The 14933-nt window shown below is 54.9% G+C and overlaps 6 protein-coding genes across 6 annotated transcripts; 3 read left to right on the plus strand and 3 right to left on the minus strand.

The window, feature by feature from the left end:
- Positions 1 to 311: 311 nt before the first annotated feature.
- On the minus strand, positions 312 to 1117 carry AYL99_04962 (hypothetical protein; the record flags this gene model as incomplete). The annotated part of the gene is made up of 2 exons (XM_018836474.1): positions 312 to 533; positions 596 to 1117. The coding sequence occupies 2 exons, from the start codon at positions 1115 to 1117 to the stop codon at positions 312 to 314; spliced, it is 744 nt and encodes a 247-aa protein (XP_018693327.1).
- A 537-nt stretch (positions 1118 to 1654) lies between these two features.
- Positions 1655 to 5329, plus strand: AYL99_04963 (hypothetical protein; the record flags this gene model as incomplete). The annotated part of the gene is made up of 4 exons (XM_018836475.1): positions 1655 to 2230; positions 2283 to 3333; positions 3383 to 3487; positions 3534 to 5329. The coding sequence occupies 4 exons, from the start codon at positions 1655 to 1657 to the stop codon at positions 5327 to 5329; spliced, it is 3528 nt and encodes a 1175-aa protein (XP_018693328.1).
- A 471-nt stretch (positions 5330 to 5800) lies between these two features.
- Positions 5801 to 6497, plus strand: AYL99_04964 (hypothetical protein; the record flags this gene model as incomplete). The annotated part of the gene is made up of 2 exons (XM_018836476.1): positions 5801 to 6109; positions 6192 to 6497. The coding sequence occupies 2 exons, from the start codon at positions 5801 to 5803 to the stop codon at positions 6495 to 6497; spliced, it is 615 nt and encodes a 204-aa protein (XP_018693329.1).
- A 144-nt stretch (positions 6498 to 6641) lies between these two features.
- AYL99_04965 (hypothetical protein) lies at positions 6642 to 7531 on the minus strand (the record flags this gene model as incomplete). The annotated part of the gene is made up of 2 exons (XM_018836477.1): positions 6642 to 7265; positions 7415 to 7531. 2 exons carry the CDS (start codon positions 7529 to 7531, stop codon positions 6642 to 6644), a joined length of 741 nt encoding a protein of 246 aa, XP_018693330.1.
- A 1578-nt stretch (positions 7532 to 9109) lies between these two features.
- AYL99_04966 (hypothetical protein) lies at positions 9110 to 10807 on the plus strand (the record flags this gene model as incomplete). The annotated part of the gene is made up of 2 exons (XM_018836478.1): positions 9110 to 9803; positions 9888 to 10807. The coding sequence occupies 2 exons, from the start codon at positions 9110 to 9112 to the stop codon at positions 10805 to 10807; spliced, it is 1614 nt and encodes a 537-aa protein (XP_018693331.1).
- Positions 10808 to 11443: 636 nt separating this feature from the next.
- AYL99_04967 (hypothetical protein) lies at positions 11444 to 13328 on the minus strand (the record flags this gene model as incomplete). The annotated part of the gene is made up of 2 exons (XM_018836479.1): positions 11444 to 12318; positions 12416 to 13328. 2 exons carry the CDS (start codon positions 13326 to 13328, stop codon positions 11444 to 11446), a joined length of 1788 nt encoding a protein of 595 aa, XP_018693332.1.
- Positions 13329 to 14933: the final 1605 nt, after the last annotated feature.

A 14933-nucleotide genomic window follows, 5' to 3' on the forward strand; every position in this document is an offset into this window, starting at 1 on the left:
ACAGCGCAGCCATATCCTTTACCGATATGTTTCTCTTTCACCCCACCACTTCCGTCTTTCAGAGATCTCAAGACTGCTCAAAGTGACGTCGTCCTCATGTTTTACTAGCGTCGCCATTTGGCAGATCCAATCACCCCGACTTCTCAGAGTTTCCTCTAGAAAACAAAGGATGTTGCCTAGGAAAAGGTGGTCTGGAAGGTTGTGGAAGTGTCGTGCGACATCATCCACTTAATGAGGGATGGTCTTGCTGCACATTTAAAAGTGCCGTTGAGAACTTGGTGTCTTATTAGCGCAGACAGTGTCGGATCCCATCACTTTCCCAAGAAGCGGACTTTTCGTGGTTGGTGTCCTTCAATGGTATTTTGTGGTTGGTGCCCCTTCAATGTCGGGGCTCTCGGTATCGCGTCACTTGTCCTCTCAACAAGGTCAACAGTGTTTTCATCAGCTTTGACATTCAGCTCTCCACGTTCGAGTGCGAGAGCCTGCATCTTCTCGGCTATTTCTGCGTCAGGCGCTTCAGCAAGCGAGAGCCCCTGCAAGAACTTAGCAACCTAATCCCAGGCTAGGTGCGGGTCAGGTCTCAATTGGAACATACCTTGAAAGGGTCGGCAAGATCCTCAGCACCAACTTCATCAAGCAGTCTGATGTCGACAGCCTGACTGGTTCGAAGCCACGCCGGCTCCGTTCCAAGCTGGGCGCGCACAAAAGCAGTTCTCTCTTGACAGGCTTTTGAACACCACTTTTCCAGCTCGCTTCTATCGACCAGCTTAAAGTCCTTGCCGCCCTTCTGATTCCACACTTTCTCGCCGCCGTGTGCGAGCCTCAGATTCGGTCTTGGGCAAAGAGCATAGCCACATCGATTATCTACGTTTCGCTCGTAGATGAGATCATCCAAATCCGAGGACTGGAATAGGCTCAGACAATGTCTGAAGAGAGAAGCGTCAGATGGCTGTGGCTTTGCTGGGTCGGCATCCGGGCTGGATGGCAGGTCAAATGCTTCGACCACAAGATCGGCTATGCGAGCCTGTAGTTTCTTCCTCTCCTCGATATCCCTGGCATGGCGCAATGCAGTTGACCGGAACCGATCTTTGCTGCTTTCAGATTGCTCAGTGGCCATCGTCGGCCATGTTCTGGGGACTGTTGCCCAAGTCCCGGCCCAGATATCAGGTGCAAGTGCCTAAGCGAGCGAGATGTTTGCTGTTGGCCGTGACGGGTGTTTTTGCTGCGTAGTGCGAAACCTGACTGAGAGAAATGATGGCGTCAAATATCTGGAGCGAAGGTAAAGCGGCTTGATTAAGTAACGAGGCTAAAAGTACTTTCGTGAAGTGTACAAGCTGGTCTGCAGCAACTGGAGCCCCACGTTCAAGTCGGCCACGGCTACACATTCTCACAATCCTTAATAACGCTCCGTGTTCACACCGCACCCGTCTCCAGGCTTGTACCGTCATTCTATGCCTCCATTCCTCTGTCGCACGTCCAGGTGACCTAATAATCACTCACCAGGAGAGTCTGAATCTGACCTTGGCACCGACCTTGAAGCGAGGTGGCGCAGGCGCTGCGTCACCGTGCTGGTCAAGTAAGATCATTGAAAGTTCGACCCTCCGCCTACATCCACCTCATATCTAGTCCTTGAGGAGCATCTCCTCTAGACAAAATGCCTGCGGTACCGTTCAAAGTCAAGGCGATCTTCGAATACAGATCAGACGAGCCTGATGACCTCAACTTTGACAATGGCCAGATAATTACGGTTACAGAAGAGGAGGATGCAGATTGGTATACAGGGGAATACGTGGATGCCTCCGGAGCGAAGCTTCAGGGCCTGTTCCCCAGGAATTTTGTCGAGAAGTACGAACCGCCCATTCCTTCGCGTCCGGTGCGTGCCCCCCGGCGTGCTCCCGTTCCAGAGCCCTCCGAGCGTGTCCCAGAGCCTCCGGCGCCAGAACCAGTCCCTCCGCCAACCGAGATATCTGAACCTGTGCATGAGGAAGAGAAAGCGTCAGTACGAGAGCCGGCCGAGCCAGCGAGATCAGAGCCCGAGGTTCCTCCGCCAGCCCCGAAGCCTCAGCCGCTGCTCCCGTCGCCCCAACCGCTGTCCCAACTTCTCCTCCCGCCACTTCCCGTGCCCCTCCGCCCGTGGCAGAAAAGCCGTCATCTAGTTCTTTCAGAGACAGGATTGCTGCCTTCAACAAGCCTGCTGCAGCGCCAATTGCGCCTTTCAAGCCCGGAGGTGGTGGGCCCAGCAGCGGTTTCATCAGAAAGCCGTTTGTGGCACCCCCGCCCAGCAGGAACGCTTTCGTTCCCCCAGCACCCCGAGAAGCCCCATTCAGAAACCATACCGGCGTGAAGATGATGCAAATGTAAATGGGGCAGAATCTAGAGATCTAGCGGACCCCTCCGGTGCTCAACCCGAGCCGGAGGTGGAAGACCAACCGAAGCCCCAGTCTCTAAAAGAGAGGATAGCACTTCTGCAAAAGCAACAATTGGAGGCAGCCGCACGAAATGCTGAGAAGAAAGAGAGGCCAAAGAAACCACCCAAGAAGAGAGTCGAGACGAGCGAGCCTGGTGAACAAATCCAGCCACCTGAGCCGACTTTGGCGAGGCTCGATTCCAATGAAACTCTGGGTCGCCCGTCTGCTGAGGTAGCCGAAGGCGAACATGACATCCCAGGCCTCCCCCGTCGCACGACAGGCCTCAGCACGCCCCAGCCTGCTTCTCGAGAGCTCGTGAGTGATACAAATGACGCCGATGACTCAGGAGCCGCAGACGACGACGACGCTCAAGAAACTTCCACGGAAGAAGAGCGTCCAAAGTCTAAAGGCACGGATATCCCTATTCCAGCAGCTATCCCCAGGAAATCAATGGACGATGACCGAGAGAAACAGGGTGAGGAGGAGGAAGAAGAAGAAGAGGAGGAGGAGGAAGAGGATGAAGAGGAGGATCCGGAGCTCCGTCGGAGAAGAGAGCTCAGAGATAGGATGGCTAAGATGAGCGGAGGTATGGGCATGATGGGCATGTTCGGCGCTCCGGCCGGGATTGGACTTCCTGGCGCTGCGAGGAAGCCAAAATCAGAACCCTCTCGACAGGCTTCTGAGAGCCATCCACAGGACGAGCCTCAAGAACGAGCAGCTCCGGTGAGAATCATGGCCCTGCCAGGAATGTCTCCATCAATACCCAAACGGCAAGAGGACCCTGTGGCTTCGCCAGAAAGTGACGAAGACGAGACTGCACGTCCGACGCCCCAAGAACCAGGCGTCCAGGGAGAGACCGAAGATTATATTTCGAAACCCCTACAACGGCGCTCGACGGATCGTCCTCCTCCACCGGTGCCACAAGGTATGATGTCTCTTTGACTGTGATGTACTTTACCGCTCACATTTCGCAGACCGCGCCGCTCCTCCGCCACCACCACTACGTGATGCTAGGGGTGCACCTCCGCCGCCACCAGAAGGCCCAAGAGCGGCTCCTCCGATTCCCCAGTCTCCCACAGGTACGCGAGAATTTCTTTCGTCTCGAACTTCTGCTGACTGTCTTAGCTCGATCCGTACCTCCCCCACCAACCTCGTTGCCACAAGCATCGTCAGAAACTCCCGGTTACGAGGAAGAGGATGGAGCCTACGCATCCCCCGAAGAAGACACCCAAGAAGCGCCAGAGACCCCAGCGGCCGCACCAGCACTTCCTCCAATGCCCCCAGTGAGACCGTCTGAGCATTCTATCGTGGACACCGCATCTCCAATTACCGATAAACGAGCTTCACGACCGCCGCCCCCGATTCCCATGAGTCCGGTCTCTCCTCAGACCAGAGCTCCTCCACCTCCACCTCCAGGAGCTCCCCCAAGTCGCCGTTCGACGACTGATTCGCGTGGTTTTGGCACTGTGCATTCTCCCAGGCCTGGTGATGACGACGAGGAGGAAGTCACTGAGTACGACGGAGATTATGATACGGACATTGCTTCAAGTGCAAAGCACAAAGACGCCTTGAAAGCTCACAATCGTGATTCAAGCCTTGACGAAGGCGCCCTCACGGATGATACGAAATCCCCGAAACACGCTCCCCCGCGAGCAGCTCCTCCGTTGCCTCCAGTCAATATTCCGCGAGACATGCCGCCTCCGCCTCCATCCCTACCAACGCCCAAGAGCCGAAGGTCTATGGACGCCCCGCGTGCAGCTCCCCCACCAGTCCCGCCGCCAAAAGTGAGTGAAGATGATGATTATGATCCGTATCGATATTCCGCGCCTCAACACCCTCCGCCACCTCTTCATACCAAGACAACGTATTCTACATCACTACAGTCGCCGAGAGAGGAGCTCGAGGAAGATGATTTGTACAGTGCAATGCCCCAACCGACTATTATACCACCCCCACCGGCAGAAAGGCCGGCTCCTCCACCGCCGCTACCAGAGCCGGCGGAGTATATTGCGCCGCCCACTCTCGCGCCACCTCCGCCAGCGGAAATCCCTGAACAGAGTACCGACCTTCGAAGATCTGGTACTCTTTCCCGCCGTTCGATGGACCATTCCAGAGGAAGCAATGAACAGGGGTATATTGCCCAAGACATCGACCTCGGAAAGAGCTCGATGTGGTGGACACAAAATAACTTACCGCCTCCTTCACTACAAGGCAGACCCGATGTTCTATACGAAATGGAGACTGGTTCCTCCACCAAACGTGGAGGCAGGACCACCATCTCGAAGGACATTTACGTGCTTTACATGGACTATTCCCAGACTACAATCAATGTTAGCTACGACGCAGCGGATCCAACGCACGTGACATTGGAACAGAACCACGGAAGACCTCCCCCTGCGCCTCGGCGTGACCAACTGGAGAATGCGTCTGTCCAATATGGTAATCAGATAGCGCGAGTGGCTAGTGGTCTTTCTGGCACAACTGTTGGCGATGGGTCTGCCCGAGCCTTTGTCCTCGAGCTCTTCAAACCACATCCAACAGCGCTCCTGCCGGTTGGCACGAGAGCATATGGTGCTCTCGTTTATTCCAACTTAGGTAACGCATCTACACAACAATTCGACGAAATCCGGCCAGGCGACATAGTCACGTTCCGCAATGCCAAGTTCTCGGGCCACAAAGGTGGCCTTCACCAGAAATACAGCGTCGACGTGGGGAAACCTGAACACGTGGCTGTGGTTATCGATTGGAATGGCACCAAGAAGAAGATTCGTGCTTGGGAGCAGGGAAGAGACTTGGAAAAAGGAAAAAAGCCGAAGGTGAGGGAGGAGAGCTTCAAGGTCGGCGATCTGAAGAGCGGAGAGGTCATGGTTTGGAGGGTCATGCCGAGGACTTGGGTGAATTGGGACACTACCAAGTCGTGATTTGGGATTTTATTAGACGAGACGGGGCTCTTGTGGCGGAGAAGACCATAAACGATGATGATGATATGTGGTTGTGTGTGTGCCATGATCCTGGACGCTTGTCACTCGGAAAGGAACCTGATCACGATAAAAAGATAAAAAAAATCCAACACAGCTCTTCATCTCACTTGTCATCTGCTTCTCAATACAAAGACCTTTTAGCCTGCTTTGTATTGGGTTTCTTTCGTCCTCTCATGAAGTTGTGGAGGGAAGCATAACCTCGGCCAATATTTATTCCCTTCCGGGCTTGGCGGTTGATATCACTCCTTCCGCGTGCCAGTGATCGCCAAACCGTCACCTGTTAGACTCTTAATATCACTGATTAAGTCTGTCCTGAGTCCCTTGGATCTCTACACTCTAGGGGTATCTATACTATCTCACCATAGATACCGGGTACAACCTTCGCTCTCATCACAGCCGCATGCCGTAACCATGTCCTCAACAGTCGACGAGGAAGCCACCATCTCGATCCCGAGCCTTGCCTTCGTCGCCGTGCTAGGATATTTCATCTATCGCTACTTCTTCTCTTCCCGCCCAGGCCCCGATGGCGGCTCTCCAACATCCTCTCCTGCCTCCAGAAACACCACCCCTGGGATCCGTTTCACGCCGGCGCAGGTTGATCAGATAGCCCAAATGTTTCCGCAGTTAAATCGCCGGGATATAATGTGGGATTTGCATCGCAACAGAGGCAGTGTGGCGGCTACAACGGAAAGAGTGCTGACGGGAAGAGGATTGGATCCGGTAAGCGCAAGCCCAGAGGATAATACTGGGGCCGAAGCTGGCTGGGAGATGATACAATGGCTGATATTGGAATCTATCACAGGCTCCGCCTTCATTCCAACCGCCCCCGTCGTTTATGGCCACGTCCTCTGAATCAACAGCTACCACCCCCACTGTAATAACACCCTTCAAAAAGCCTCCGCCGCCGGATTTGATCACGCGGTACAATTTACAAGCGAAGGTAAACTCCAAGGGGAAAGAGCGAGAAGAAGAATCACCGCCGCCGGGATGGACCAGCAACAAAGAGGAGCGACAGAAGATGCTCCAGAGACGGCGAGAAGAAATGATTCTCGCTGCTCGGAGGAAGATGCAGGAAAAAGATGCAGACAATGGACAGCCTCCATCTTAGCTGTAACTTTTGAATCTTGCGCAGGCGCTCAAGGATTGATTGATGATTGAATCACTTTGGTTAACGAGCTCTAATGAATGTGCCCGATGTCTATACCAAAATCAATGGTCATAATTCCTCACGCTCATGGAACATCACATCACTTCATGTCATTTCGTCGTCGTCGTCGTCGTCGTTATATCTTCGATCCTCCCTCGCTTCTTCCTCTCTTTCTCTCCTCTCTTGTTCTCTGCTCGCATCAATCTTCCTCAGGCCATCGACAACGCCCGTGATAAACCCCCTGGATTCGGAGAGCTCCATCGCGCCTATGCCGTCAAGCCGCGTGCCTTCGCCATCACCAGACAAATGTTCTACTCGTTTCCGCATCTTCGCTAGCCGCACTTCTCGTATGTCTCTCAGCAACTGCCTCACTCGGTCAGGTTCTGGAATATCGTCGCTCGCCGCTTCCAGTAGTATCTCTGAAAGTTCGAACCAGTGATACGGAAGCATCGTCGCATTTGCATGCACGGTACACGACTCCACGAATGGCGTGGAAGCATAAAACGACTTTCCGCTGTAGTCTGTCTGCCGCAAGGACGGCATGGGGGCCGGGGGTGACAGCGTGTCTTCAAAGTTTCTATGCGTCTCGGTGTCGAGAATGTCTTGCAGATTCTCGGCGAGGATCCAGGGCGGCGGCATGATATTGGCGCGTCTTTGGCGCTTCAACAGGACGGCGAGCCAGATGGGGAGCGTCGTGCGTTGCGGGGGAATGAGTGCTCGGGTCGGACCCTAGAAGGGCGAATTATCAGAGGTCAATATTGTCGTCTGTTTCGCTAGAGATTGATTGGTGGGGGAGAATTGGGGAACTAGAACGAGAGAGAGAGAAATATTGCTTCGCACCTCATCTGATGCAGAGGTTTGTGGGAAGAAGGACTTACGCCCACTAAGTCGAGACGTTCGAGGCGCTGGCGCGGGAGGATGGTCACTTGCTCCATTTCACAGAGGAATGCGACTTCGGCGGGCGAGAGGCCCGGTGGATGGGGGAACGCAGACATTGGTGCTCTCTCGTTCGTATTATAGAGAGGGCTCGGGTGAGAATGTAGACATGACCGTGTCACACAAGTGATCTCTATCTGTCTGGAAATGGGGTGGAGTGGGAGGAAAGCCTCGTCGCGGTACGCGCAGTTCAATCCCGCGGGGAAATAAGGGGCTCAGTCTGACCGAACCAAAAGTCATTCACTTCTGATATTTAACATTACCAACCATCGGCCCGTCCATTGCGGCTCTTTTGGCCACGTCATCAATTGTCAAGGCGGGGAGAATCTTTCTACATTGCCGGTGGCATCCTCTCTCACTGTTGCAAAAGAGCATCGGGGAATAGCTTCCGCATCGTATAACCACAGACTTCGTCTAAAGCTGGTGGTATTCTGGACCTCATTCTCTTCTTCGCACCATCATTAGGCAGGCGAACAGGGTCGGCTCAGTAATGATCTAGGTATTTGTACCCTGAGGTGAGAGCTTCCTTGGACTTTGCTGCCCTCTTTCTCTCCTCTCGGAAAGGACGCCCAGTGTTCCTACCTTCATGGCCACGAGCCTTTGACCGGATGAGAGATGGAGGTTGTACAATAAGGGATGATGAAGCAATACACATTCTCCCCGAGAACGCGAGCATCAGCAAAGAGACTCTGCAATCAACTCGGTTATTTCCAGGGAACTGCAAGCCTCAACAGCCACAGGGAATCGATCTGAAGGGAAAACCCGCGTTCGCCTCTCCAAGGGAGATCATAGGGATGAGTAGTTCGGGGTTTGTGGGGAATTTTGGCTTGTTGCAGATGCAGAGAACTACACCCAACGACGAACACTGGAACTGCCCATCAAGAGCTTCGAGATGGTTGATCTGCAGATCTACCCAGATGATTTGAAGTCCTTGGTTCGAGAGCTCCCCCCCAAAGTCGAGCATATCTTTGGTTTTGTGGAGTTACAACACCATCTATATGGAATTCAAGCCGCACTTGAGGCACGACTGACCAAGACAGGCCTTGCGTACTGTTCACGCATTATATGTCCCCGAATCAATCTTCCAAACGTAAGTGCCGTGCAGCACATTGTACCCATCCCGGTACCGAGGCTGAAATAGTACGATGCTATTGCTTTGGGCGTTATTCAGAGCTGGCACGAGCGGAACATCTTAAATGTCTTGCTAGATCATAGTCACCCAGGTGGACTGCGGTACTACGATATTGATGAGCGATGGTGACACTGTGAGAAAACAAGTATTCTCGGTTGGGCTTAGCGCCGTAGCTACTAGCAACCGTGACATAAAGACAGCGACGAGCACCCTCGGGAACAGATGAACCACGTACATGCTTGGGTAGAGGTATAGACCCAAAAGCGGCATGGCGCTAATAACACTAGCTTCCCACAAGGATGCCGCTAGTGTCCACTAACTTCCCGCCAAGGGTAACTTCGGTAACTCTAAAACATAACCGCCAGCTGGTCATTACACGGCTTGGCATTCCACCTCTCTTCTGCCACGCCAAGTCGCGAGCTTCAACTTCAGCAAACATGTGTTTAACATCTTCCAGTCTCTGTCTGATCAAGCCACCGGACTTCTTTCTCGTCACACCCTCGCCATGTCATACTTTGTAAGCCCAGAATTCCTGCGGGTCCTGCTTCTCGGCTTCATCACGTCGCTGCACATGACATGGCGAAGGCTCGTCAACCAGTTCGTGCCGGAACCCTATCTCGACGAATATTTCCATATCCCTCAGGCTCAAGCATACTGGCTTGGGAAGTGGTCGCAATGGGACCCGAAGATCACCACTCCGCCGGGCCTCTACGTGTTTTCGTACGCCGTCAACGCGGTGCGGGATTTCTTCTCCAAGGAAGAACTAAAACCGTCGGTCAACGAGTGGAGATTTACCAACGTGCTGTTGCTGTACCTATTATTGGTCGCGTTATACGTCCTGGCGGCCGTCGGGAGGAAGGCTGTGCATCATGAAAGCGTTTTGCAGCGGGAGTTCAGCATCGTCTGCTTCCCTTTGATTTTCTTCTTCTCGGGCATTTATTACACCGATCTGTTCAGCGTCTTCACCGTGATTCTCAGTGAGATATTGTGGGCGACGGGCACCGGCTCGCAGGGACCCGTCAAGGTCCTCTTTCAGGCGTTACATTTCGTGGCCGGGCTGGTGTCGCTGTCCACCCGGCAGACGAACATCTTCTGGGTCGCGGTGTACCTGGGCGGGCTCCAGGTCGTTGAAAGCGTCAAACAGCGAGTGGGCGCGCGTGAGGTCCACGACCCTCCCGTGTCTGAAGCATATTTTGAAGGTTCGACCGGCCAGTCTGTCCCGAGTTTTCCCCTCCCGGTTGACGACTTTTCTCCGTGATCGGTCTTCTGACGGCGATTTCTAGATTTTCCCATCACAAGCATTTCTCTCACCCAATCTGCCGTCTCCATCGTCCCGCAGCTCCTTCTCGACCTGTGGCCACAGTTGTCGCTCCTCGCCGCGTTCGCCGCGTTCGTCGTCTGGAACGGCGGCGTGGTCCTCGGAGACCGGGACAACCACATTGCCACGATCCACCTTGCCCAGATGCTCTATATTTGGCCGGCGATCGTCTTCTTTTCATGGCCTGTCCTGCTACCACTGTTCTCCGACCTCCAACGTCTCCGTCAGCGACTTCCCCGGGTCACGACGAGTCTTAGCTTCCTCCTTCTCATGCTCGCCGTCGTCCGATTCAACACCATTATCCACCCCTTCACCCTCGCCGACAACCGACACTATACGTTCTACGTCTTCGCCATCCTGAGAAAACACTGGCTCATCAGATATGCCGCTGTCCCGGTCTACTACCTCTGTGCTTGCATGGCGCTGGGAAGTCTCGGGGGTGCCACGGACACCACACGATCGCCGTCCAAGTCTGCGCGGATCCTGTACGGGGACGACACGGTGCGTGTGAGCTTCATACTCGTCTGGCTGGTAGCGACCTCTTTGTCGCTCATGGCCGCCCCACTGGTGGAGCCTCGATACTTTCTGATCCCTTGGCTCACGTGGCGGCTAGCCGTTCCGGAATATATCGCACCGTCAGCCGAGAAACGGAAGAGATCGGAGCTGGAGACCACGAAAGGCGCCTCCCCTCCAGGTCACCGTTCTATGGATGCCCTCCCTTCTAGGTCGGCGATACAGTCGCTGTTGGAAACGGCCGCGGCGCATTCAGCGTGGCTAGAAATAGGGTGGTATATGGTCGTCAACGCGGTCACGTGCTACATGTTCTTGTACAGGGGGTTCGAGTGGTCCCAGGAACCGGGGAATGTTCAGAGGTTTATGTGGTAGTACCCCCTATCCGCCGCCGACGACCTCTGGCCGGGGTCACACAAAGTCTCAGGATAAGGAGAAAAGGGGGGTCAAGAAAAAAGATGTATGTATACCAGCCACCCAAACACCAAAAACCCCTACTTGGCGGCATAAAAAAACCGAGACGGGCACAAGAATGAATGCCCATCTTCAAGCATCAAGCTCCACGCAAGGAGAGGAGATTTTCTTATCGCTTTTGATCCCGACCCAAGGCTTGCTCGCTTGTTTGCTTGCTTGCTTGCTTGTGCATTCCGTGACTTGAACGAAGCGAAATGTGTTCCCAATTTTTGATATGACATATACTTTTTAGGGAGGGATGGGGGGAATACGTTACATTGGATGCCACTGATTTCAATTGGTGACATTTGAGTTCATTTTCATTTTTGTTGTCATCCTCACATGTTTCCACACACACTCAATAAACCCGCATCCCGGCCTGCGCTTTTACGGAGGCCAGGAACTATAGAAGGGGAGGAGAAGGAGGAGGAGCAAGCCATCCAGCAATTTCCCGGCTGTCGTGGAACAGGATCCAGTGAGCACCATGACCCTCAGGCCACGGAGGGACTTGGCTGCTTGGCTGCTTGATTGATTGGTTGTTTGTGGGTGAGGAGGTAATCAGACGGCGACGATGCTGCCCAGCCTCATGACGCTGGCGACCTCGTCATCGATGGTGGGGCCGTGGTACTCGTGGCGGCCTCGGACCCAGTACCAGACGATGCTGAAGATGACGACGCCGCTGGTGACGACGACGCTGTAGTTCATGGTCGAGGCGTCGACGGGCGTCACGGGCGGCCACACGCTCCAGAAGATGACGAAGATCATGTACGTGCACGCGTACAGGTTGTTGATCGTGCCCAGCGGCTCCGGCAGGTGGAACGGCCCCCACCGCAGCTCCTGCACCGGCACCACCAACGAGGGTCGCCGGCCGTCCGTCATGATCTCTGGACCGCCAGTAGGCGCGTAGCCGCCGGCGAGGTCGGATTCGAGCTTCTTGGAGTCTCCCCCCGCCCCACCGGGCAAGGAGGAGGAGGAGGAGGCAATCTTTTCGCCGGCGTGCTGCTGCTCCGAAGTGGTGGCGGACCCCTCCAGCATCCCGCCGTCGTCGCCGATCGGCAGGCCCGGTGTGTCCTGCTTGTGCGGGCTGATGTGGCCCTTGACGCGGTGCCACAGCAGGAACGCCGCGGGGAGGAAATACGAGCAGTAGAAGCCCGTGATGGTAAGCGAGATGACGTCGTTGAAGGCCGTGTACGACCCGATGTAGATCAGCGTCAGCAGCGCCGCGAACCCGACCACCACGCCGACGCCGACCACGGGGATGCGCCGCACTCGCGACACGTAGCTGATCGGCTTGCTGAACGGCGTGCCCCGGTCTCGCGCAAACGACCAGGTCATGCGCGACGCCGTCGTCGTGATGCCCGTCGCGCAGGCCCACGTCAACGCCAGCACGATGGCGCCCATAACGGTGGCGCCTGCTATGCCATTGACGCTGTCTAATTTGGCAGAGAAGAGAGAGGGTCAATACAATGGTGGCTCCAGAGTCTTATTTTTGGGTCCTTTTGGGGGAACAAAAAGTGACTTTGGACTTACTGTAGAAGATCTGGATAAATGGATATCCCGTCGCCGTGTCCAAGACGGAGTCCACGTCGCCCAGACAGAATAGCACCGTCAACATCATGACGAATCCGACAAGCCCGTTGATGCACATACTCGCAATGACGGCCCGCGGAATATTCACTGCGGCGTGCTCGACTTCTTCAGCCATGTGGACCGACGCGTCGGCACCGACAAAGGTCGCCACGTTGCCCAGAAAGCCGACGCAGTACGACAGTCCCTGGGTGGACCAGCCGCCTTCGTTGAGCGAGGTGGCGAAGACGAAGTGGGCCGAGTTGTGCGGCGCGTAGGCCCAGAGCACGCCGAGGATGGTGATGAAGCCGGCGATGTGAAACACGATGATGAAGATCTCGAACTTGGGCAGCGCCCCGGGAATCACGACGTTGATGAAGACGGCGACGGCCATGACCAACCAGGCCAGCAACGTGCCGTGCCACCGCTTGGCGTCGTAGTCCTTGTAGTCGAGAATGATCAGGCCTTGAAGCATGGTCCCCGCGAAGATGGTCTCGGTCGCCACGGTCGCAATCCACGCGAGCGAGGTCAACCACCCGATGATGTAGCTGCTAAACACCTTCCAGCGGGGCGGGGCGAGCATGTAGACCCAGTAGTACTGTCCGCCGGCGATCGGGGCCATGGACGCGAGCTCGGAGATGACGGTGTAGACGGACAGCGTGCTGGACCACGCAATGATGAACCCGTAGACCAATCCCGCGGGACCCCCATTGTTGAACCCCTGACTGAAAAGCGCGAGAACTGTTTCCCAGGTGATAAGTTCACACACGGCAAACCCAAAGAGCGACCAGAAGCCAAATCGACGCTTGAGCACTTGCTTCTTGCCCAACAGCGCCAAGGTGTTGATGTCGGTAACGTCCTCCTTGGTGCGTGCCATGGTTGCTAATGACCTTCCCAACTAACACGTGGCATGAGAGGAAATAGACCGGGACAGGGGGGACAATGTGACTACACGCGACGATGGAGAGGAAGGCTTCGCGAAGCTGGAAAAAGAACTCGGGGGTGGTCGTCGGCTTGTGGTCCAGGTTATAGCTGGACGGAGGATCGTTCTGACTAGACCTCAAACCGCCTAACGCTCTTCCAACACCGCACTTATCGGAAGCAGGAACAATTTCCTACTTGCAGCGACAGGGTCTATATCAAAGGCTGACAGCTAGGATAGATAGGAAAGATAGAGGCGGCCGAAGAGAGTGGCTGGGCAGAAAACCCAGGTGAGGCGGCGGCGGGGGTGGGAACTGCTGGATCTTTACCCAGTACAGGCATGTTTAGCCCATGGCCATGGGGGTCAGCAAGAGTGTGGAGGCGCCAATGACCGGAGTTCCTCGAGAGTGGTAAATTCGCCAGTCAGAGAAGAGGTTATGGTCACATCCAACCCACTTTCTTACAAGCCCAGGTTTTCTGCATGCTTTCCAACAAGGGTTTGAGATGGGGGGATGGGGAGGGGAGCGGGCCAAAGGGGGAACCAGCAGATCTTTTGGTGATCGCAGCCTCCCTGTTCGCCCGCCATGAGCACTAAGCCAAATGGCTCCGATTGAGGCTTTGGCAGAAAAGCTTTTGCCGAGGCGAGCAACAGCGGCGCCTTTTCTTGTTTCCGAGCAGACAAAAGCCGTCGGCGTCGTTAAGGCCAGCCTCAAAAAAGCTTGCCTGTAGCTTGTCCCGAACAGGTGCGGTTTCCCGTGTCTTCTGAACCAAAAGACATGCATGAATGCACGAAAGGTATGTGTAGATATGTAAAAAAAAAAGCAGGGAGACAGCATCAAGCTGGAGATGGCCGACGGGGCTGGGGCCGTGGTGCCCGCAACGGAAGCCTCGGCTTGGTGGCACACCTGCGAGGACTGCTTCCCTTGGTATCTATGGCTCTTCCTTTACGACATGAGATGGGGAGAAGAGTCAGTCTCTGAAATAGGCTGCCACATGGGTTGACGTAGCCGTCCGGATGAACCAGTTGCATTCGAGAGGATGAAGAGAATAGGCAGACAGCTCGATCGGGGGCTGATTGACCCATGGCAGTGGCGTAACGGCGCAGTCATCTCCAGACAGAGACCAAGGGCCACCAAGGGAGGTACACTAAAAGCGATATACAGTATATACAAGGTATAGACGAGGTACTCGGTACTTGGTATGTTGTCGTAGAGCAGCAAAAGGTGAATCGGCGTCTTCGCCGGAATTGGCAGCTTGGGTCTTGGCATATTTCCGGCGTTCCGGAACTTAACTAGAACTCCAGTTAAGTGCCACTTAGGGACTAGTTAAACCTAGTTAAAGAGTGCCCTAGATCCAGTTAAAGAATCCCTAGACCGGCTTACCTGTGTCGCCGATTCCAAGTTATCATCTCTAACGCACTACCCTGACGGTTGAGCGGCTAAAGATGGCAAAGCGACCATCTTGGGAGGGCAGCTCTTTGCTACAAACCTGCCCCCACCGACACCCAGCCAACCTCCACCATCACCTCCTCCGTCCTCGCCCCTGTTACTGGCCGTCCCTT

Source organism: Fonsecaea erecta (genome assembly GCF_001651985.1).
Source record: "Fonsecaea erecta strain CBS 125763 chromosome Unknown Scaff4, whole genome shotgun sequence".
Classification (NCBI taxonomy): Eukaryota; Fungi; Ascomycota; class Eurotiomycetes; order Chaetothyriales; family Herpotrichiellaceae; genus Fonsecaea; species Fonsecaea erecta.